The sequence below is a fragment of the Equus asinus genome, chromosome 19, assembly GCF_041296235.1.
Source record: "Equus asinus isolate D_3611 breed Donkey chromosome 19, EquAss-T2T_v2, whole genome shotgun sequence".
In the NCBI taxonomy this organism is placed as follows: domain Eukaryota; kingdom Metazoa; phylum Chordata; class Mammalia; order Perissodactyla; family Equidae; genus Equus; species Equus asinus.
In genome coordinates, this window is record NC_091808.1 from 3316461 (window position 1) to 3340379 (window position 23919).

At 47.7% G+C, this 23919-nt stretch overlaps 1 protein-coding gene and 1 long non-coding RNA gene across 3 annotated transcripts in view; one reads left to right on the forward strand and one right to left on the reverse strand.

Moving 5' to 3' along the window:
* Positions 1–3469, reverse strand: part of TWIST2 (twist family bHLH transcription factor 2) — a 56873-nt gene extending 53404 nt beyond the window's left edge. The window contains exon 1 of the mRNA XM_014842840.3: positions 2781–3469. Coding sequence (XP_014698326.1) covers positions 2816–3298 — 483 coding nt within the window. The 5' untranslated portion in view covers positions 3299–3469 and the 3' untranslated portion in view covers positions 2781–2815. The remainder of the gene's footprint in view (positions 1–2780) is intronic.
* A 123-nt stretch (positions 3470–3592) lies between these two features.
* LOC123278556 (uncharacterized) lies at positions 3593–23336 on the forward strand. Of its 2 annotated transcripts, XR_011495474.1 has the most exons (4): positions 3627–3843; positions 6996–7302; positions 12764–12963; positions 22958–23336. It is a non-coding gene; the product is annotated as an uncharacterized lncRNA (long non-coding RNA). The 2 variants fall into 2 exon arrangements; XR_001398339.3 differs by lacking the exons at positions 12764–12963; positions 22958–23336 and having other exon boundaries at positions 3593–3843; positions 6996–7349.
* The last annotated feature ends 583 nt before the right edge of the window (positions 23337–23919 follow it).

A 23919-nucleotide genomic window follows, 5' to 3' on the forward strand; every position in this document is an offset into this window, starting at 1 on the left:
AAAATCTGCGCATATTGCAGAAGTTAGAGATTTTTTTTAACCACAAAGTAGAAAAAAGCAAAAATGTCCAGTAAGCAATTGTCACCTTCTTCCACTCTCTGAGCCAGGTGCTTCTGACCCTGTTCCTAATTCTCAGGCATTTAATGAGAATACTGAAAACTCCTTTTGAGATTTTCTGGTTAGGTGAACCAGCTGACTGTCCGAAGACATCTGATTTATCGTCTATTCACGTTCCTAACTGCCAGACCAAAAAGAAAGTCAGGATAAATATTAGCACCAGCCGTCCTCCACTATTTCCTGTGTTTCTCTTTATATCAAGCAATAATTTAGGCTTTTTATTGTTCTTGCCGTTTGTCTGGACACAGTTTTTTTCATATATGTGAAAACATCTCACATTAGACATTAAAATCACATACAATTTCCTGAAAGGTCTGGAAATTCTTTGCTGATACATATAACTAACGCTTCTCTTAAATGTTACAAATGAATGCCATTTAGCAACATTTTCAGGAAATCAAATCAATTATGATTGTATCTATACTCACAGAGACTAACGGGTTAAAAACAAAAAGGATACAACAATGTTTGTCTAACATACCCGATAAATAAAAACAGTGTATCCACAATCATTAGTGTATCAAGACTTTCCATATTTCCCTTCTCTTTTTGTAGAGAATGAGTATCTATGTATCTAAAGAAACTGGTTTCTTGGAACAAGTCAGTTATATTCCAGTATAGAAGATGAAAAATAAATGTGACCCCATATAGATCATTTGTTCTCCAGCTGAATGTGTTCTCTCTTATATTTGAAGGTTTTTTCCCCAAATAAACTCAACACTTTTCATTTACTTATTACAAGTACTGCCTTTTATTTTTATATAATCTTTCATTGTGATGTCTGATTCTCTAAATTTTAGGAATCTGATTATTTTTCAATGAATTTTAAATAATCCTACTAAATTTTCATTAAGGTAATATCTCCTGGTATTTGCCTTCAATAATTTTCTGGAGGGAAGTCTTGATGATAATTCTGTTGACGTTTTCCTTAAACAAAGCTATATGTGTACATTTTTAAAAGATGACATTCCTCATTTGTTTGTTCTTATTTCAGATGTGCTGTAAACTATGGATGGGATAAAGGGTAAATGGAATTAACTAATGGAAGTTCATCATTTAGGCAGCGAAAAACAGAATTAATGTATTATCCCACTGTAGCATTTTAGTACTCAGCCAGTCCAAACTTTCTTTCCTAGAGAAATATGTGATTGAGACACTTTCCATCTGTTTTTGACAAAGATAGCAGAAGATTCCCATACGTTATTCTCCGCTAAAAACTCTTTTTAAAAAACCTATAAAACGATCATTATCTGAGGAGGCTATTTCATCAAAAGAATTTCCAGTGGCACAGAAACAAAATCTAAAGAAAAAAATTAAAATCCACCTGTGCTGGATCAGCTTTTCGTGGTCCCAGCAAAAACATTCGCAGATATTATAGAACCACATAAAAAAGAAATAGATATGTTTGGGAGAAGGGGCGGCTGCACGCTCTTGATTAATCTAAATTCCTTCTGTGTGAAGTAGAGACTTTCATAAACACATTGCAAGAAGAGCAAGAAGCTAAAGCACATTAAATAGGAAAGATTTTTAACCCGCCCCCCCCCCCCCACAGGCCCCCAAATCTTGCATTCTTCCATAGACACAAAGACCTTTGGAAGGAAGATGCCCACTTGTCTCACAGAGCCTTCTGGAAGGGAGGGCGCCTCCGCAGTTAGAGCTTGTCTAAAGGGACTTCCAAGGTGTCTGGTGAAAGGAGCCAGCGCAGGACGCCCTGAGTGCTCTTCCAGAGGAAACCAGAGCTTCCAATGTTCTCAGCAGCTGTGGCCCCCTTGCCTTCGCCCGCTCAGGGCTCGCGCACCGCCTCCCTTTCCCCGCAAACCTGTTTCCCAGCCTGGATCCCTGGCGCTCCCCTGCTGGGTCGAACGCCTGGACTCGGCGCGGGCAGAGCCCCCTCCCAGACTCTCCAGGTTCAAGGCTGGGACCAGAGGCTCCCAGTTCAGAGGTCCGCTCCACCTGCCTGCGGGTGTCTACCCCGGCCTCCGCGCTCCGGTCTCCGCGCCTCAGCCTCGGCCCTGTGTCCCACGCTCCCGGCGCAGGGCCGTCCCCGGCTCTCCGGCGGCACTGGTCCTGGAGTCGCCACCGCAGGGCAGCTTCCTCCTGCCCTCTCCAGGCAAACCTAGGCGCCCGCCTGAACCTCTGCGCGCACCTGGCCGATCACGGCGCCGACGGCTGGGCCCCAGGGAACTGGGCCTGGGAGAAGTGAGTCTCGGCACGACCCACGCGCTCTGCCGCACCCCGGGAAGAGGGCGAAGCCACAGCCAGGCACTACCCGGCTCGGGCAGCTTCCCGGGCGGCCTCCGCTCCTAGGGACGCAAAGGGAGGTTGGTTCCTATCTCCCTGGCCCTAGCCGGCCCCAGGCCGTTCTTCTGATGCCCACTCCTCCGACAATCACCCACAGACCCCCACACAGCACCAAGGAGGGAAAATACGACAGTCACCAGTCCGCCCGTTGCCGACTGACACCCTGCATGGAAGATTGCAAAAGGCCCCAGGGGTGCCCCCTGGACATGGGAGCTTCCCAACCGACCCCCATTTGTTGCTAGGAGGAAAAGCGCATCCCATCCACGCCGCCGCAGCCCGCGGGGCCTCCTCGAGGAGGGGTGCGCAGGCCGGGCCGCCCGTCCCCGGCAGCGGAGACCGCCCATCGCGCGCGCAGCACCTACCCTGGCGCGCCGGTCCGGACGTGGGTGGCGCGGCGCTAGTGGGAGGCGGACATGGACCACGCGCCCTCCATGCGCCACACGGAGAAGGCGTAGCTGAGGCGCTCGTGGGCCACGTAGCTGCAGCTGGTCATCTTATTGTCCATCTCGTCGCTCTGCAGGACCTGGTAGAGGAAGTCTATGTACCTGGCGGCCAGCTTGAGCGTCTGGATCTTGCTGAGCTTGTCCGAGGGCAGCGTGGGGATGATCTTGCGCAGCGCCGCGAAGGCCTCGTTGAGCGACTGGGTGCGCTGGCGCTCGCGCACGTTGGCCAGGATGCGCTGGCTCTGCAGCTCCTCGAAGGACTGCGCGCTCGGGCTCCCCTTCTTGCCGCGCTTGCCCGGGGTCGGGCTGCCATCTTCGCTGGACTTCTTGCTGTAGCGCCGCTTCCGGCCGAAGCGCTTGGGCTGCCGCTCGAGCTCCTCCTCGCTGGTGCCCAGGCTGTCCACGGGGGACACGGGCGAGCTGGAGCCCTCCTCCATGGCGCCCGCCCGGCGCGCGTGGGGCTGGGGGCGCCGGGCGCCGAGCGCGCCGCTGGCCAAGCCCGCGGTCGCCGAGCACACGCTTTCCGAGTTGCTCGAAAGGCTCTGATTTCAAGGCCGGCTCGTGCAAAACCGAGGTCTCCGGGAGAGGAAGTTATTCTAACTTTTTTGGAAACTCTAGCCGGGCTGGGTTGCTAAATAGTTGTCAGGAGCGAGGGCGGCGCGCTGATTGGCCGCTGCGGCCGGGGGCAGGACAAATTCTGGGGCCTTCGCCGGCCGCCCCCGCCCCCCGGCGCGGCACTTTCAGTTTTGCCTCCCCCTTCGGCCCGGGCCGCGGCGGGCATCCTGGAGGCCGGGCCCTCGCGCCCCGCCCGCGCCTCCATCCCGGCATCTGGCCGCTCTCTGGCCGCCCCGCACCCTGGGCTCAGCCGACCTAGCTTTGTCTACTCCTTAACGTGGAGATCAGGCGCCGCCGGGCTGCAGGATCTCTCCCGGGGCGCGAGGGGCGCGGGAGGCGAGTCCTACCCTAGATGTGCTCCTAGGAGGTGAGGACGCGGCGGGTAGCCCCCGGGGGAGCCCAGGCCTGGGTGCGCCTTGGCTGCCTCCGGGCGCGCAGCGAGTCCGCGCCGCGGCCCGCACCCTTGCCCTGGGGTGGGAGACCTGCGCGGGCAGGGGCCCCGGGGCCCCGGGGCCCCGGGGCCCCGACTCCCGGCGTCCGGACAATCGGCTGCCCTTAGAGACGCCACTCCCCACGCACGCACTGCGGGGATCCGTGGAGACGCAGCCCGCTCTGCCTAGGCCGTGTATCGGGGACCGTTTCTCCCTGCTACTTGTTGGGGAGCCCTGGCCCCGACGTTTCTCGCAGACGCTCCTTCTAAGCGCTTTATACCTTCAGCGCCACAGCGAGCCTCTGCGGGAGCGCCCGGTGCCCGCCGCGCCCACCTGCGCGGCCCTGCCCGGGATGCGGGATGCAGGATGCGGGCCGGGGATGCCCACTAGGCCCGGCCTCTGCGCTCCCGCTTGGCTTCACGAGTCGGCCGTGGATGCAGGGCGGTCCGGGGAGCAGCGCAGAACCGCCTGCGGCCGGGCCTGCGCGGCCTCCCCTGCACTGGGCGTCCGCGGGCTGCCCGGGGCGGGAAGGCGAGGGGTGGCGACAGCACGGGGCCCGTCCTCAGCCGGCGGCCCGGGAGACCCCGGCCCGCGCCATCTGGGCGCCGAGCGCGGGCGCGTTTGAAGTGGTTCTGGGGGGGGCGGGGGGCTCTTTGTTCGCCAGGCCGCCCTGGCTTGGGGCCTGGAGGTGGTTTACGCCTTTGAACCTATTCCCAGGTGACCGGGCTCAATTAGGCCGGGCCTGAGCGGGGCTGTCAGGCAAACGCGTGATCAAGGGCAGGCTGGACCCTTTTATTGAAGTTGAACTGTGGGCCGGGGGAGCGCTCGGCCTTGGCTGCTTCCCGGGCCGGCCGCCCGGGCCGCGGCCACCGCGGTGGGAAACCCGAGGGCGGCCCCGCACGGGTCCCGGGCTGCTCAAGGGGACGTTTGCCGAGCAGCCGGCGAGCACAGGCACAGCTCCAGAAGAGCAGGCCCTCGCACAGACGTGGCGACGCGACAGCGCTGACTGTCCACAGCTTCCTCCCGGCCCCGCGGGCTTCGATCCTCCGGAGTCGCCGCGCCCCGGGCCCACCCGCCTGGCTGCCCCCTTCCCCGCTCTGGTAGAAGGCCCTCGATTTATCCAGCGCAGTAACATAGCTTTCTGTATCTGTTTCTTTGAAATTCCAAAATAAAAATTTAAGGAACAAAAAAGAGAGCGAGCGGAGCCTGGTCCCCAGCCGTTCGTTCCGTCGCCAGCGCTGGGGCGCAGCCCTGCCCGGGTTCGGAGCCTCATGACGGCCCTGCTCCTCCTCGACTTGCCTTTCACTGTGAGCGCGACTCAGTGCAGGACAGCAGTGATTCGATGCTCCTTTACCGACTCTGTGTGTCACTCAGGTTGGGGAGCTCGAGGACCCAGACCCCAGGCTCTGGCCCAGCTTAAATGAGCCCAGGGACATCCCTCCTCCCCAAACCCTGAGAGCGTCTGGGGAGGAGAGGAGCGTGCCTTATAGCCTGCTCCAGCTCCCCTCTGTCTCTCCTACCCGTGATGGGCATCTGAACGCTTTCTGCCAATCATCTTCCTAAATTATAGTAATAACACCACTGGGGTGGAGTTGTACTTAGAAAGGGCCAAACATAAGATCCAAGGCGCACATCACATACAGGTAAGATTCTCATTTTAAAAATCCCCCTTAAAAATTTCCCCTTGAAAAATGCCTCAGGAGGGCAAATGACAAGCCTTCTTTAAAATGGTTCTCCCACCACATCTGTTCCCTCGACAGTGTTTATAAGAGCACTGTTCCCCCCATTTATACGGTGGATGGGTGCTTGATCTCCTTTCCACCCTCTTCTACTCGTCCTTTCTGAATCAAGGGGATGGAACGGTAAAAATGACCCTTCTCGGAATTCGGCAGCCTGGTCTGCAAGACGCATGCTTGTGCCAGGTGGAAGGGAAACAGGGCCACGGGCTCTGCCACGTTTTTAAGCCCAGTGGTGGAGACGTTTGGTTTCTCCAGGCAGCACAGCATCAGGTCACTGGATGTCCAGAGGTGGGGTGTGAGCCTCCATTTTCTGGAGTGGCGTCTCTTGGGAGCTGGCAGCAGTGGCAGTAGCAGCAGCCCCTTGATTCCAGGGCGGTTCTGGCATCACTGTTCTCCTGGTGCAGTGATGCAGCAGCTGTAGTTTCGTGGTACGGTTTGGAAGTCAGTTCTGAAAGCTCTACCCAGAGCCTGTGTCTTCGACTCCACAGCAATTCTCTCATATCCTCTAATAAGTTGCTTCCTGCATAAACCAGCCAGCGTGGGCCCTGTTCTCTACCGTGGACCTCTGACGGAGACACCCACACTCTGGGCTGTGGTCTGGAAGATGGACACTAGGGTTCTCCCCAGGGTCCCATGTTTCCTTGACATCACTAACACTCACTTACAATGGGGGACTAACATTGGCCTTTGGCACACATTTATAAACGTCTTTGAGATCTAATCAAAGTTGTTCTTGCAACAAACTCATAATTTTTTTTCACTTGGAATATACACCAAATTTCAATTAAAAAACAACAATGGAAAGATGAACCGTGACGTAAGAATGAAAGCGGGAACCGGGTCTGGAGTAGAAGCCAGGCTTCTCCGCAGAAACTTTGTTTTGTAGATTTGACTTCAGAATCGTATGAATGTTTTACATAATTATAAAAAATTAAACCACAATGAAAAAAATAGAAATCGCTAAAAAAGTCAAAAGCAAAATTAGACGAATGTATCTAATTTTGTATCATCTTGGTGGCTTAACCATGCAGACTGGAGTAATTTATGATAGCTTTAAACACTGCAATTTGACTGTCCATCCCTAATGGCAAGTACTGCAAAGAAAAAAGAACTGCAAGGAAGTCAAACTGTTTTCAGTATTCCTATTTCTAGTAACAATACTGCTATTGTCGCTCTGAAACTGTAGGCCAAAAGCAAATAAGTTATTATGTTTACGTCTTTGGGAATCAAGATTTCCAGCCTAAAAGAAAAGAGATACAAATAAAAAATGAAATGTTAGGTAAGACCATGTCATTCTAAATTTGTTGGAAATATCAGTATCAACTCATAACGTATTTTCTCTTAAACAGTGCATTTCCTGGCCCTGAAAAGACCTAGAAATGTTGACCGATCCAGTGGCAATGAGCATGACTAGTGCCCAGATTGTGGTCTCTCCTTGAAGAAATGGCTGACTTAAGGTCTGGGGGAAACATGCACGATAAGCCTGGAGCATCTTAATATGCCAGAAAGCAAGGAAGCTATCAGTGACTCCTGGGGTCATGTCAGAAGGACTCTGGAATGAACCTGAAGATGCCTCCATGGGCCAAAGATGGTGCAAGATAAGCATCAATAAGAATAATTGCAATGCAATTGCAATGGATGGAAACAGACCAAATGGTAAAAATCCATGAGTTTATAGTGTTAAATAAAATACTTATTGGTTACCTTTGGTTGATGATAGGAAATTGACTCACAATTGATTCTTGATTCAAATCACATCAGCCTTTCTTATCAAATTATACTTCAAAGTAACATATGATTTGCTGAGAAGATGTATTGCTCTACAGATGTCCTCCAGATGATAAATGGAGGTGAGATGATAGGATTAATCCTCTTGCACACCTCATCCATGCCAACTAATATCACACAGCTAGAGGCAGACTTCTGGGGTCAGGACCCACAGCACCTATGAAGGGTTCCTGCCAAAACACCTAACCTCTGGATCCGGCAGCCAGTTCCAGGAAATCCAGGGCATGCTACTCAGACAGGTGAAATGGAGCCACGGGGATGCAGTCAGATCTAGGCTCTCCTTTTCTCAGAACCCTGAAAGGGCTCAGTTCTCCTTGCATAACAGCCCTCCTTTACCAAGATCTGTAAGGCCTGCCCAGTGTGGCCCTGCTAATGCCCCATTACTGCTGACATCCTGTCCTGGGGATCTAGCTCCCTCTGCTTCCTTCATGCTGGCCTCCTGGCAGCCCCTCCCCACACAGCCCGTGTACCCATACCTGAACCTACCTGGAGCTTCCTGCCCCCTGATAACCATGTAACTGACTCCCTCACATCCTTCAAGTCTGTCTTGGATATCTATTGCCACAGAACCAACCACCCACACATTTACCACCTTAAAACACTACCCATTTCCTGTGCTCACACCTGCATAGGCCAGCAGTTTGGATTGTGTTCAGCTGGGTGGATGTTTTGTCAGTCCTGCCTGGTGTCACTCTTGGGCCTGTGGTCATCTCCTGGCTCCAGTCACAGACCTGGTGGTTGGTAGGCTGTCAGCTGGGGCACCTCAGTTCTCCACCATGTGGCTTCTCCAGCAGGCTAGCTTAAGCTCATTTTCACTGTGGTCTCAGGACTCTGACCACAGCCCCAAGAGGGCAAGCCCGTATTCTCATATTTGCTGACATCCCACGGGCCAACAGAAGTCACAATGCTGAGTCCAGATTCAAGAATTTGGTACTAAAAAAGTTGATTGGCAGCTGTGTGTGTCGGGGGGGGGGGGCGGGGTGAAGGGGACCAGTTGTCACTCCTAGACTTCCTTTAGGATGATCATCTGGAGGCCCACTCATATTTGGGGGAGACCCCCAGTCATCAGCATTTGTCAGTCTTTTCCTTGTGGCTGGCCACCCTCTCCAGAGAGGAATTCTTCCACCTCCTGCCCTGGAGCATCAGCCTGGGTTCCACGGTCCTGGGCACCCAGGGAGAGAAGATGCCTGGGCAGAGTTCTCACCCTTCAGAACGTGGAGTTTCACATGTCAGCCCTGTTTTCAGTACAGGCCCTCGCATTTCCTCTCAGCACTGCCTGCTACCCCCAATCTGAAGCCTCTCTGGCTCAAATTTTCCAGATTAACTTCCAGGGCCTTCCAAGGTTAGGGGGAGGTCTTGCACCTGGCCTCTTGGGGTGGGGGGGTGGGGGGGTGCATCTGGAGATGTGACTGCTCCTGACAGTGACTGAGGGCTGGGGATGCTGCTGCACAGGCTTCAGCCAACTAGCTTCTCAGGGGTGCCCCCCTGGCCTGTGCTCTGGCTTCCCTGTCCTCCCCCGTCCACTGAATCAGTTACCACTCCTCCAGCCTCATCCCACCTCCCCAAGCATGTCCTGCTGTTGGATCCTCTCTGGTTCTCTTTGAGCTCTCGGTTTTTGCCTTTTAGGCTCCTTTAGTCCAATTTTAGATGGATGTACGGGAGACAGGGGAGATAAATGCATATGTGCACCATTTTTAGTTGGAAACTGCCTGAAATGCTTTAGAAAGTGTTAACAAGCTAAGATGCAGGTGCAGAAACACCTGCCCTCGGAGGTGGCTTGGTGCTCCCCCTGCCTACCTTGGAGGGCTCCAGGCAGACTTGGGAGCCAGGCTGCCCTGTCGTTGCCTCCGTCTCCACAGTTCTGATGGGCAGCCACTCACTACCGATCCCTCAGGATGGGAGATCTCGGGGGCCAGAAGTGAAACCTCACACCATGACTTGGGAAACTGAGGCTGTGAAGGCATTAACCCATCTCTCGCCTTTTTCTAGTCCAGCGATAGGTGGTACAGGGTCCCCCACAAGCCCGCCTCCTGGTCCTGCTGGGAAGGCCTCACCACTCAGGCGCTTTCCAACCTCAGTGGGTTGTGAGGTTATCATCCACTGTTCTTCTGGGAGTGGCTGGATTTGATTTAGCTTAACTTCAATTTGTGAATCAGAAAGCCTTGTTTTCTCCCCCCAAACACACTCCCCCCTACAAGAAATGCAACGAATAAATGCAGGTCCAGATTGCCCAAATGGAAACCTCATTTCCATGGTTTAATGCCATTTGATATAATTTAATATAATTTGAATAGATGTTTGCTCAGACAGTTCCTTTAAGTTGTCACTGTCTAGTCCTATTTGTTTTTAATCTTCAAATCAGTCATTCACACCTTCTGCCCGTTCCTCTCCCACCCCTCCCCAGCCCCTACTCATTTAACCTCTTCAAACTTTGCGCTTTCAAAGGGAACCAGCGGATGCTGTTGACTGACTGGTGGAGAGAGAATAGGACTCACAGTTGACATCCCTCCTCACCACATACTGTGGTTGCACTCTAATAAAAACACGTCCTCTATTGTACACTGTGGGGAGAAATTAGTTGAAGACAGAGGAGTATTAATACAGTGTTAATTATCACTGTGTGACTAATCTGTGCCAAAAAGTGGGGAAGGAGCCACATAAACAGACACTGCACAGCACTGCATGTTGAGGGAGGTAGTGGAGCTGTGAACCCAGGCTAAGGGAAGACTGAGGAGGGAGAGACTAGCAGGTCTGGGGTGATGGAAGGGACTAGCAGGCTGTTGCAAAAGCTCGGCCAGCAGACCAAGGAATCAAGGACTCAAGGTTCCTTTGGCAAGGGACCAAGGAACTGGGGAGCCAGGGAACACAAAACTAAGGAACCATGGAACAACACAAACCAGGGAACCAAGGAATCAGGGAAACAAGGAACTGGGAACCACATCATCCATAAAATCAAGGAACCTAGGAACCAAGGAATCTAGGAACCAAGGAATCTAGGAACCATGGAACCTAGGAACCACAGAACCTAGGAACCATGGAACCTAGAAAACATGGAACCTAGGAACCAAGGAACCGTGGAACCACCGAACGTAGGAATCACAGAACCAGATAACAGCAGAGCTGGGGGGAGCAAGGAAGGCAACGAGGGGCTATCTAAGAGGGAGAAGCTGCAGGATTTGAGTTCTCTTAGCGAAACTGTGAACCCCTGGGGGCAGGCTTGGGATTAACTAGGGAGGTAACATTCACCCATTTCTCCTCTCGCTGCGTGTAATTGTGTTTTCACCGTTAGTTACACTAGTTGGGAAGAGGAAGACAGGCAATTTAAACACTGCCTTATCATGCAAGAAAAAGAATTAACGAAACCCAGCCACAGTGCCAGGCTGTGCAGAAGAGCAGAAACAGAACAGGACAGTGACGGGGATGTCACAGATAGCATGGTCGCTATAGTTAAGAATACTGTATTGTATATTTGAAAGGTGCTAAGAGAGTAGATCTTAAGAGTTCTCATCACAGAGAAGAAAATTCATAAGTATGTGCGATGGTGGGTGTTAATTAGACTGCACTGATCACTTCACAACCAATACAAAAATCAAATCATTGTGTTGTACACAATGTACTAATGCTGTATGTCAATTATATCTCTACAAAAAAAATGAAAGAAAACAAAGAACAGGATGGCGAGGACTCAGGATTCTGTGTTCTGTCACTGACTAGGAGGTGACATTGGGTTAGTCCCTTCCTCTACATGGGACTCAGTTTCCCCTCTGTGAAATAACAGGTTGGGGTTCATGATCCCTACAGTTCTCTTAACATGACAGTTTCTGGGTTCTACTTCCAGAAAATGAAATCCCTGTTTGGGAACTAAAGCTTCATGTGACACTTTGAGGCTTGGTGGCGTTTTAGAAAGGGGAGGGCCACTGCCCAGGACGTGGAGAGTGTGATTTTCTTTAATCTGTCTAAATAACGGGCAGGGGAGTCTTTGGTGACCACACAGGCCCCGACCCCTCATAAAGTCCCTGCCCTGTGGTGGCCTGGTCATAAACTTTCCTGAAAAGGTCATGTGAATTTATCGTCCCCCATACTTTATAATTAGAAATTATGGTCTCTCTTCTGCATGACACTTTTGAGCTTTAGCAGATCTTAAATTAAAACTATATACATGTTTTAAAATGCCCTTCAGGAAACTTTAAATTCATGAGTTGAAAATTTGACTGAAAAAGTCCTGAACACTTTCTAAATAAACACACAGGTTAAACCTAAAATGTTTTAAGGAACAAACCTGGAATTAAACTTGTGTGTTAAAACGCTGATTATAACTTGAATATAAAAAATGCATCAAAGAAGTCTTCTGGGGGAAACACTTCTGGGTGTATGGCAAATTTCTCTTTTATGGAGGTCAGCAGAGCAGTGGGGAGCTGGGCTGCAGGGCTGTCCCAAGTGAGCTGGAGGAAGAAGGATTGGACGTCCTTGTTTAAAGAAGAAAATGCGTGTGTGTGTGTGTTTATGTTTATGTAGGGTTATGGGGTGACATGTAACTTCTCTAGGCTATATATTTTAAAAAAGGTTTTTAATTATTCCACTCGACTTCCTTTTCCTACTTTATTTCTTCATACCCTAGGAGGGAAGATGAATAAGTAACAACCCAGGGTACCACCATTTCCCATCCTCAAGGATGACAATGGAGGGGGCTGGGTTGCCTCTGGCTGGGAGCCCATTAGGGGCGCACGGGCTGCCTGCTCCAGGCTTCTCCCTCTAATTCTGTCTTTCCTTTTCCTCTCTGGCCCCATGACTTTTTCTTCCTCCTCTTCGAAAAGGCCCTCATGCCTAACCTCTGAGGAGATGCTATCTGAACTCTGAAAATAAGATGAAACTAGCTTTATTTTATATTTTTGACCAAGACCTTTCTCCCCCTACCCCAGGAAAAGTTAATGAACACCAGTATCAAAGGATGAAAGTGTCACCTTTATTTATTTATTTCCCTGGACCAAACAGGAATATTTTCTATGTAAAATGTATTGTATCTTCAGGGCTGTAGGATGGATGAGTGTTACTCCTATACCGTTAATCCATTTTGAAACCCATGGCCAGGTAGCTCAAAACTGAGCAGCTTATATGGCAACCTCTTGTATTTGGGCTGTATAGAGGTTTGCAATTTAAACGGAAAAAAAATATTTGCACTAATTTTCCATTTTCTAAATGATTTATGTAAGGAATGTGGAATATTGTGTTTTCTTCTAGGAAAATTCCACAGGTAATGTTTTGGTATATAATCAATAACAATGCAAGTAGTGGAAATCTTCAAATAACCAGATATTTTCTTTATTCTCAGATTTGAGGAAAACAATCAACTCGATGAAGAGGAAGGAGGAAGAGAAGCTGAACACCTAGGAAAAAACAGAGAAACACAAAAGCAGCCTCTTAGTACTTCCTGTTGACGTCGGTGGGGACCAGCCCAGCTTCCCACATGATCGCATCTTCTTGTAACTCTCTTATTGTACGCCTTGAGACACCGAGATCCTCAGCTAGCCAGTGAGTATATTCCATATACTAAAGCAGAAAAATGGACCCCCCCCAAGTATGGCATGGGGAACTGGTTCTCGTTCTTAGGGGTTTTTTTAATCAACCATTTTTTAAAGGTATAATATACCTACAATAAAATGCACCCATTTTAAGTTTAAAATTTGATGCCTTTTGACAAATGTGGAACCACCTCCACAATCCAGAACCTTTCCGTCACGCCAGAAAGTAGGGCCCTTTGCAGTCAACCTCCTCCCACTACCCAGCCACTAGCAACCATTGATCTAATTTATGTCCCTGCTGTGCTTTTTCCAGAAAGTCATAAAAATGAAGTCGTGCAGGACATAGGCTTTTGTGCCTGGTTTTACACTTAGAATAATGCTTTTAAGATTCAGGCACATTGTCCCATGTGTCTATAGTTTGTTCCTCTTCATTGCAGACTATTCCATTGTATGGAGACACTACAATTTGTGTATCCCTCCGTCAGTCGAGGGACATTTGGGTTGTGTCCAGTTTGGGGAGATTATGAGTAAAGGTTCATTCAGGTCATTGTTTAGACAGGTTTTCTTTTCTCTCAGGTAAGTACCGGGGAGCAGGATTGCTGATTCCTATGGAAGTGTGTGCTTAACTTTGGAAGAAACTGGCAAACTATTTTCCAAAACGGCTAGACCATTTACATTCCCACCAGTAATGTATAAAAGTTCAGCTGCACACGGCTATCATCAAAAAATAGAAAATAAGAAGTGTTGATAAGGATATAGAGAAATTGGAACCCACAGACATTGCTGGTGGGAATGTAAAAAAGTGCAGCCACTGTGAATGACAGTTTGGTGGTTCGTCAATAAGTTAAACATAGAACAACCATAGCATGATTGTAGAATGACCCAGCAATTCCACTCTTGGGTATATACCCAAAAGAATTGAAAACAGGTGTTCAGTCAGAAACTTGCACACTAGTGTTCACAGCAGCGTTATTCACAATTGTCGAAATATGGAAACAACTCAAATGTCCATTGGTGGGTGAATGGGTGAACAAAATGCAGTATAGCGATACCATGGAATGTTAGCCATATAAAAGAATGAAACAGTGACAAATACTATAATATGGATGGACCTTGAAAACGTCATGCTCAATGAAAGAAGCCAGAAAAAAGGCCACATATTACATAGTTCCATTTATACGAAATGTCCAGAATAGACAAATCCGTAGAGACAGAAAGCAGATTAGTGGTTGCCAAGGGTTAGGAGGAGGGGTATATTAATCATGCCTTTTATTTTCTGTATTTTATGATGCTCTGACATCTTGGGGCCTTGCAGACCCAGAGAGGGATTGCCCCTCCTAGTGTTAGCTAATTCCTGGAGAGAGCAAACAATTTGCCTGAGAGCACGCCTTTGATGTGCAAGCCAACCAATCCTGAGTCCATGCCCCCACCCACCTCATTTTATCAGACTGCTGCAGTCTGGAACGCATTCCCCCGTCCTAAATCACCCCAGGGCCGGTTACTCATATTGAGGTGCGTGATTCATCTCTAGTTACTTGTATACAGGGTGAGGTAATAGTGGAGTTTCATTTCTCTTGCATATTGATGTCCAAGGATTCCAGCACCAACCACTGAAAAGAATATTCTTTCCCTATTGAATTCTCTTTGCATATTTGTCAAAAAGCAGTTGACCATAATATGTGTAAGACTGTTTCCAGACTACCTGTTCTGTTCCATTAATACATATGTCTTTTTTTACATTAATAACACACTGTCTTGATTTCTGTAGTTTTATAGTAAGTCTTATTTCTAGCATTTTCATTTGACTCGTTTTATAGGCATTTTTCTTTCTGTACTGAAATTTCTCATGTGTTCGTACACGTGGTCTATCTTATCCCCTACCTCTTGTTGGATCAATTATAGTTCTTTTAAACCTCTGTCTGTCTTATAGTCCTAACATCTAGATCATCTCTGGGTCTGGTTTTTCTGATTGCTTTATCTCTTGACAAGGACTCATCTCTGATAATCTTTCTGTGAATCTCATAGTTTTTCTTTTTATTAAGCATGGGACATTGCATGTGAAAAAAACAGTAAGCTGAGCTACACATTATTCATGCCTGGAAATGGGCATCTTTGGACAGGCTGTTGGCGTGGAAGCTGACTAAGTCTGTGCAGTAGTTGAGTTGAATGTCGAGTTTTTATTGTTAAAGTTACCTTCTAGGCTGCTGCTTCCCAGTGTTTACTGTGGGCCTGGAGCACTGTAGGATTTTCCTGCACCTTCCTGCTATACCCTCAGCTCTCATCCATCTGCACCATACAGAGGAGTTTCTCCACATTCTTGACCCTCTCCCAGTGGTAGGCTGTGATTTCTTGTTCCTTGGTACAGACCCTCATGGCAGGGTTTGGAGAAGTTTCTCATCCTCTTTCTCCAGCCTCAGTCTTACGTATGCATCTAGGTATCAGGAATGAGGCTTTCTCAGCGTTTATGCTGTTCTCTCATGAGAGCCAAACTCTGCTTTGTTAGTGTGTTGGAGGGTTTGAGTGGGAGAGAGCTACCTGATCCTCCTCAATAGGAAGAAGCCAACTTCTGCTTTGGACCAGTGCGGGATGCTGTGCTTGATCTGGGTTCAGCCCCTCCTACAGGACAGATGGCTTTTGCTTCTCCCTCTCCCCCAGAGGCAGAGCATCTTTTCCTGGGCCCTCGGGGCTGTTCCTCCCCCAGTTGGCTTTTGCTCCATCGTAGAGAAAGATCCATGAAGCAGGCAGGTTTTCATGCCTGTGCACAGTGAGACAGACTCTCCCAGGACTCCTTCCCTGTCTTTCTTGAAAGCACTTGGTAAAGGCCCATGGAAAAAAGTTGATGAGTGAATGCAGACTCCCCTTGTGTCTAGAATTCTAAGCTGTCACATCAGCCCATTGTATTGGCTTATTAGTGCTGCCATAACAAATTACCACACACTTGGTGGTTTAAAGCAGTAGAAATTTATTCTCTCACAATTCTGGAGGGCGGAAGTCCAAAACCAAGATGTCAGAAGGGCCACACTCCCTCCAGAACCCTAGGGGAGAGTTTCTTCCTTTGCTTCTTCTAGCTTCTGACAATTGCTGGCATCCTTGGTTTGTGGCTGCACCACTCCAATCTCCGCCTCTGTCTTCACGTCCCCTTTGCCTCTGCCTGTCTTCTCTGTGTGTCTCTTATAAGGAAACGTCATTGGATTTAGAGCTTATTTGAATAAAGCAGAATGATCTCTCATCTCAAGATTCTTAATTACATCTGCAAAGACCCTTTTTCCAAGTAAGCTAGCAGGTCCCGGGGTTAGGACATGGACGTAGCTTTTTGGAAGCCACCATTCAACCCAATACACCTGTGTTCAGCATTTAAGAACTCGTTGCAATTCAGCTGTTTCTTTTTTGCCTGCTTTTATGCTAACTACCTGATTTTACACTCTATGAAACATGAAATAATCCACGTGTCCCGATTCTTCTCAGGGAGCTTGTCAGCCTTTGGAATTTAGTTTACCTGTTGCCTTGCGACCTCGGTTCTGTAAGGGACTCAAGAAAAATTATGACGTTGCAGATTATCTGGCTTCTTCTCATGGGTACAGTAGGAGCAGTGTTCTCTTGCAGCTTTTTACAGCCTAAGCAGAAACAGAACTCCTCATCTTGAATTTTGAAAGGCTTTCTCACTGATGTCTCATTGCCACTGTCCGCTGCTGGTCACTGTTTCAGGCATGTGAAGGTATATGGCTTGGTTGCCTCACCAGTTCATGACCATCTGTGGTCCGCAGAAGCATTCAGATTGTCTTTTAGATCATTCATTACCAGCGCTTATATTCAACTTGCATCAGATGAATCTCTTTGTCTGAATAATTTTGCTAGTCTTTCAAGTCTTGAGGGGAACCAGCTTGTAAATTCTCAAAAGTGGGACAACTGGGGTTTTCCAGATGTGAACTCTTTCGCCTGTAAAACTTAATGCCATAAAGTGCATCCTATCTGTGCCCCATTCGTCCCATTCAGGGCCAGTGTGGACAGAATCCTGTGTGGCCATGTCTGTGAGGCAGTCACACCCATAGACATCCCCAGTGGTGTCCTTGCTCTTGCCCTTCCAACCACAGCACCAATACAGGGCTAGCACCTCATGGGTAGCGTGAACTGCACATCTTGGTGTGAATATTATAGTTTTCCATTTCAATCTCAAAAGTGTCATTTTGGGGCAATAAACTAAACAGGCACTCAACTTTTATTTATTTTTATTTTTATTTTTTTGAGGAAGATTAGCCCTGAACTAACTGCTGCCAATCCTCCTCTTTTCGCCAAGGAAGACTGGCCCTGAGCTAACATCCATGCCCATCTTCCTCTACTTTATATGTGGGACGCCTACCACAGCATGGTGTGCCAAGCGGTGCCATGTCCGTACCCGGGATCCGAACCGACGAATCCCGGGCCGCCGAAGTAAAACATGCACACTTAACCACTGTGCCACCGGGCCAGACCTTCCAACTTTTAGAGGATCAGGTACCCCAGCACAGCCAAAAGCTTCTTGGGGAACTGTGCACCTCGCCCCCTCAGCTGCTCCTGTGTTCTCCTCACCCCGACCTCCTGCTTGGTCCTACTCTCACCCTGAGCACTGAATGCTCAGGTCTTGAGCACTGACCCTCACTCTTCTCGGCCATGATTCTGCTCCTGGAAGCAGCCTTGGGGACACCTCCTACTTGGTCCACGCAGTCTCCAGATCCCTTCCCTGGCACTGGCTCATGTGGCCAGAGCTTCTCCCGGGCCTGTGCATAGGCTGTCCCAGCACTGCCACGGTGAAACCAGAGCCCAGCGAGGCAGGCTTTTACATGGCTCTGCATGGTGGGACAGCTGGCCCACACATTTGTGGATTTATCCTGAAGTCCGCACTTGTTCGAGGTCAAGTACACAGATGCTGCAGGGCAGCTCTGCGTCGGGGTTCTGTACTGGCCCAGGAGCCATCAGCGTCTTCACTTCTTTCCAGATGATGAGAGGGGCATGGTCAGTGCCGGTCACTCGGCAGTTCACACTTGTCCTTTTGCTCTTTGTTTCTCTTCATTCGGACATTTCTTGTCTTTTTGGATGAAACTATTTCATACCATGTAAGTTTTCCTTTGATTTTTCTCCTTTTCTTCAGTGGGGTTGTGTTTCTCCCTCCTTTTCTCTGTAGAGAAGGGAGCCCCGGAGCCCTGAACTTTTGGAAGGGCACACTACCACATTAGAGCATGCACACACACAACCTTTGATCCTTTCGCTGACACATGGCCCATTAATCAACTTCACAAACTTGGATTGTCTGTAGCTTACATCATGAAGCATGGTCCTGTGAAGAGACAGGATCTGAAGAACACATGAAACAGAGAATGCACATTGTCAAAGTGATTTAAGCTTAGAGGAATCAGCAGGAAATTGTTGGCATCATGAATTATGGGCTAGAGATCTTTGCATCACAGGCAGCATGTTTCATTCCAGTATCTGAGGGTCTTAGTGTGATGGTTCCTTCCAGTAAGATCTTTCTGTTGGAAAGTGATCGTGAAAAATGCCTCCTTTCCATGAAAAGGGCACTTTCATGGTTTTTTTTTTTATTAAAGACTTTCTTTTTTTAGAGTTGTTTTAGGTTCACAGCAAAATTGAGAGAAAGAGAGTTCCCATATGCCCCCTGCCCTCACACATGCATGGCTTCCTCCATTATCAACATCCTCCACAGAGCAGGACATTTGTTACAATCGAAAAACTACAGTGGCACGTCACAATCACCCAAAGTCCATAGTTTACAAAAGGTTCACTCTTGGTGATGTATGTTCTATGGGTTTGGACAAATGTATAATGACAGGTATCCACCATCATAGTGTCCTACAGAGAAATCCTAGAAATCCTCTGTACTCCTCCTATTCATTCCTCCCCTGAACCCCTGGCAACCACTGATCTTTTTACTGTCTCCCTAGTTTTGCTTTCTGCAGAATGTCATATGGTTGGAATTGTACAGTATACAATCTTTTCATATTGGCTTCTTTCACTTAGTAATATGCATTTAAGTTTCTTCCATGTCATTTCATGGCTTGAAAGCTCATTTCTTGTTAATGCTGAATAATATTCCATTGTCTGTATGTGGTACATACCTCAGTTTATTTATCCATTCCCTTACTGAAGGACATCTTGGCTACTTCCAATTTTGACAATGATGAATAAAGCTGCTATAAACATCCATGTGCAGGTTTTTGTGTGGACATCAGTTTCAACTCCTTTGGGTAAATACCAAGAAGTATGATTGCTGCGTCATATGGTAGTAGTATGTTTAGTTTTGTAAGAAACCACCGAACTGCCTGCCTAAGTGGCTGTACCTTCTGTGTTCCCACCAGTAATGAATGAGAGTTCCTGTTGCTCCACACCCATGTCAGCATTTGGTGTTGTCAGTGCTCTAGATTTTGGCCATTCTAATACGTGTGTTGTGGTATCTCATTGTTTTAGTTTGCATTTCCCTGATAACAGATGATGTAGAGCATCTTTATTTATTTGCCATCTGTATATCTTCTTTAGGGAAGTGTCTATTAAGGTCTTTGGCCCATTTTTTAATCAGGGTGTCTGTTTTCTCAGTGTTGAATTTTAAGAGTTCTTCTTATATTTTGTAAGCAGTCCTTTATCAGATGTTTCATTTGCAAGCATTTTCTCCCAGTCTATAGCTTTTCATCTCATTCTCTTGACATCGTCTTTTGCAGTGCAGATGTTTTGAATTTTAATGAAGTCTGGCACATCAATTCCTTCTTTCCTGGATTGTGCCTTTGATGTTGTACCTAAAAAGTCATCACCATACCCAACGTCATCTAGGTTTTCTCCTATTTTATCTTATAGGAGTTTTATAGTTTTACATTGTTCATTTAGGTCTATGATCCATTTTGAGTTAATTTTTGTGAAAAGTATAAGGTTTGCATCTAGAGTCAGTTTTTTGCATGAGGATGTCCAGCTGTTCTAGCACAATTTATTGAAAAGACTTCCTTTGCTCCATCGTATTCCCTTTACCCCTTTGTCAAAGGTCAGATAAGTGTTTTATGAGGGTCCATTTCTGGGCTCTCCGTTCTGTTCCATTGATCTGTTTGTCTATTCTTTCACTAGTAAGACACTATCTTGATTACAATAGCCTTATATTAAGTCTTGAAGTTGAGTAGTGTCAGTCCTCCAATTGTCCTTCCTCATTATTGCGTTGGCTGTTCTGGATCTTTTGACTCTCCATGTAAACCTTAAAATCAGTTTGTCAATATTGACCAAATAACTTCCTGAGATTCTGATTAGGGTTGCATTGAATCTATAGATCAATTTGGAAAGAACAGACATCTTGACAGTATTGAGTCTTCCTATCCATGAACATGGAATATTTCTCTACTTATGTAGTTCTTCTTTGATTTCTTTCATCAAAATTTTGTAATTTTCCTTACATAGATCTCATTCATATTTTGTTAGATTTATACCTAGCTATTTCATATTTTTGGATGCTAATGTAAATAGTATTGTGTTTTTAATTGCAAATTCCACTTGTTCATTGCTGGCATATAGGAAAGTGCTTGACTTCTGTATGTTATCCTTGTATCCTGCAACCTTGCTATAATCGCTTAGTAGTCCCAGGAGATTTTTTAATAGATTCTTTTGGATTTTCTGCGTTGACATTCATGTTGTCTGCACACAAAGACAGGTTTATTTCTTCCCTCTCAACCTGTATACCTTTTATTTCCTTTTCTTGTCTTATTGCATTAGCTAGGACTTTTCTTCATGATTCTGAAATATTTAAACTCACCATAAAAGAGACAGATGGGCATTCAGGCCTCAACTTGGATTCAGACCCCACCACGTATGACAGATGTATGCAGAGTTGTGATCTTGGGCAAGTAACTCAAACTTCTGTAGCCTCAATTTCTTTCTCTATAAATTGAGAGGATAATGGTATGCACCTCAATAAGCTGTTGTAATGGTTAAGACAAAGAGTGCAAAAGAGTGAAGCCCAATGTGGGTGTTAGGTATTGTTCTCATTTTCATTCTCACATTCACTACTTGAATTTTCCACCCCATTCCTTTAATGACCCTGTTCCCTCTCCACAAGTGATCCCAGGGTGGGCCCCATGACTGATACAGAATATCACTTCCCATGATTCCCCTCCCAGAAGGAAGGCCACTGTCCTCTGACTTAGAACTTTGTTCCTATGGAAGCAGAAAAATGGTGCCCTAAGATGTCCACGTCCTAATCTCAGAGCCAGGCAATATATTACCTTACACAGCAAAAGGAACTTCGCAGGTGTGATTAAGTCAAGGGTCCTGTGATGGGGAGATGAGCCTGGATTATGTGGGTGGGTCCAATGTAATCACAGTGCTCCTTAGGAGGCTGTATGGCCTTAGGGAGGCAGGATGGCCTGAGTCAGAGAGATGGAAATGGGGCAACAGAAGCAGAGGTTGGATGATGTGATGTGGCCACGAGCCGAGGAATGCAGGCAGCCTCTAGACACTGGAAAAGACAAGGAAGTGGATTCTTCTCTCCAGAAGGAACATAGTCCTGGACATACTGATTTTAGCTCTGTGAGACCCATTGCAGGCTTTTCATAAATTCATGTTCCTTTAAGCTGTTAAGCTTGTGGTAACTTGTTACAGCAGCAATATAGGAAACTAACACAGCTCCCTTCTGGACCAATCGCCTAGGGTAGTTCCAAAGCTCTGGGGCAGAGTAGTTCCGTGCGTGCAGCCCCATTGATGCTGTTTCCTTTTCTGGTTGAAGTCTGGCTTGTGGAGCTCCTGTCCCCCCATGCAAATGGATTTACTTAATTGGTGTATTTGCTTAATTTTCCTTCTAAGGGTCACCCTAGCCAGGACCCCATATGAGGCCTCTGACAAACTATGACAATGACTTTGATGGATGTGCAGTGAAGCCTCATTGAGATCAACAGTTATTCTTTCACTATCCAAATCCGCCCCAAAAAGATGCGGTCGGGCTGATCCTTGATACCCTCAAGTTGTATCAGCAGTGGTCCTGCTCGGCACAAGGCATGCGGAGAAACTCAGCTCCATATCCTTCAGAGACTGTTTATGTGTTTGCTATCGAGCCATTTCCTAAACACAGTAAACCAACCTCCAGGCACAGTAGTGGACTGATTTAGGAAATAGTTACCAGGACATTTTAGGACCTGGGGTAAGGGATGCTGTGGCATTTCCTGCCACAGCAAAGTCTAACTGGTTTGTTATCAACTTGAAAATCACTTTGTGCTGTTCACGCTTTGGCATTCAGAGTTGCTGTCTGATGCGTAAAATTGAGGGATAACCTTTGCTACCAATAGGAGGAGTTGACAATTCAATTAGAATACTAATGGAGACCAACTTAGCATGAAAACCTGTCTCACTTGGAGTCGTGGTGCAAGAGATGGCATGTCTCCATGACCCCTTGGCAGTGAAGGTCAACCTGCACAGGCCTTTGGGAAACTCAGTGTCCCCAGGACAGTGTGATCCTCATCTCTGTGCAGAGGCTGCGTGCCCTTCCAGCACATGACCAGCTCTCTTTAAGCTGCAAAAATATCAGGCAGAGGCCAGCCCAGTGGTGTAACGGTTGGGTTTGCCTGCTCCTCTTGGGCAGCCCAGGGTTCACCGGTTCAGATCCCGGGCACAGATCTACACACTGCTCATCAGGCCGTGCTGTGGCGGCGTCCCACAGAGAGGAACTGAAAGGACTTACAACTAGGATAGGATATACAACTATGTCCTGGGGCTTCAGGGAAAAAACCAATAGAGGAAGATTGGCGACAGATGTTAGCTCAGGGCCGATCTTCCTCACACACACGCACACACAAATATCAGGCAGCCTGGCAGATGCAGGCTGAAGCGAAGATGGTGAGGGAACAGGCTCGGATGCAGAGGTTGACTCTGGGGCGTTCGTCCGTTGTTCCCACTCTAAGGAGTTAAGATGTGCACGGTGGTAAAGCTCGTCTGAGACAAGAGCACTGAGTCAGCCTCTGCCCGATGTTAGAGCTGCCTCCTCCCCTCTCCAGGGCTCAGATGCGACTGGAGGACTTCAGTCACTGGTCAAATCAAGACTGGCCCCTTCCAAGATCGCTGAACGAGGGTGAAGTCTGATGGAACGATCGCTACCATTTGCTGGCGGAGACTGTGTGCGAGCACCACGTGAACCCCAGAAAGTGCCTTGAAAGAGCCTGGTACACAGTAGGTGCCCAATAAGTGTTAGCCACTGTTATTATTAAGATTATAATGATTACTATGGAACATGAGGTAGTCTTGTCTCTACAACAAGGCTGCATGCTCCCTAAAGAGGGGAAACCTCATACCGGCATATACACACGTGCTCCACACCCAACAGAACATACCTAAACGCCCTGCCTACAGAGATGCTAATTAAACTCTTCTTGAATTGAAATAGAGTCCAATGTATGTTCTTTTTTAAAACTCTGCAATATGGAACAGAAAGTGTTTATGTAGGACTACATGGCAGGGGTTCTGCCAACATCCACTGGCTATTAGCGAATATGTGTGTGTTTAATGGGCTTTGTTACCAAGGAGCTGGTTTGTCCTTCCCATCGAACCTAAAGTGAAATCACAGCTCTGGGCCTAATGAGATCATTCTTTCCATTTTGGGCAAATAAAGATGTTCAAAAAAAATTTTCTCTTCAAAGTCTGCTTTGAAGAACCAGTGAGGGAGTCTGATAGCAGAGGAAGATGGAATCTGCAGTAAATTGTGACTTCCTACCTTCCTTTCTGAAGTTCATGGTAAGCCCCCTTTTTGTGGAAGTATTGGTTACTCATACGACACCTTGTAGACAGAAAGACTGGATTCCTGGAAATAAAAGAGTTCTAGGAGGCCAGGGTAGGCACGCTGCCCAGGGTCCCTCTCTCACTCCATCACTTCCCCAAGTCACCACTCAGCATCCTACCATTCAAGAGCAGAAGAGCGGGTCTTGATCCTTTTATTGAGAGGCCTCGAGAGATCACGTTACCT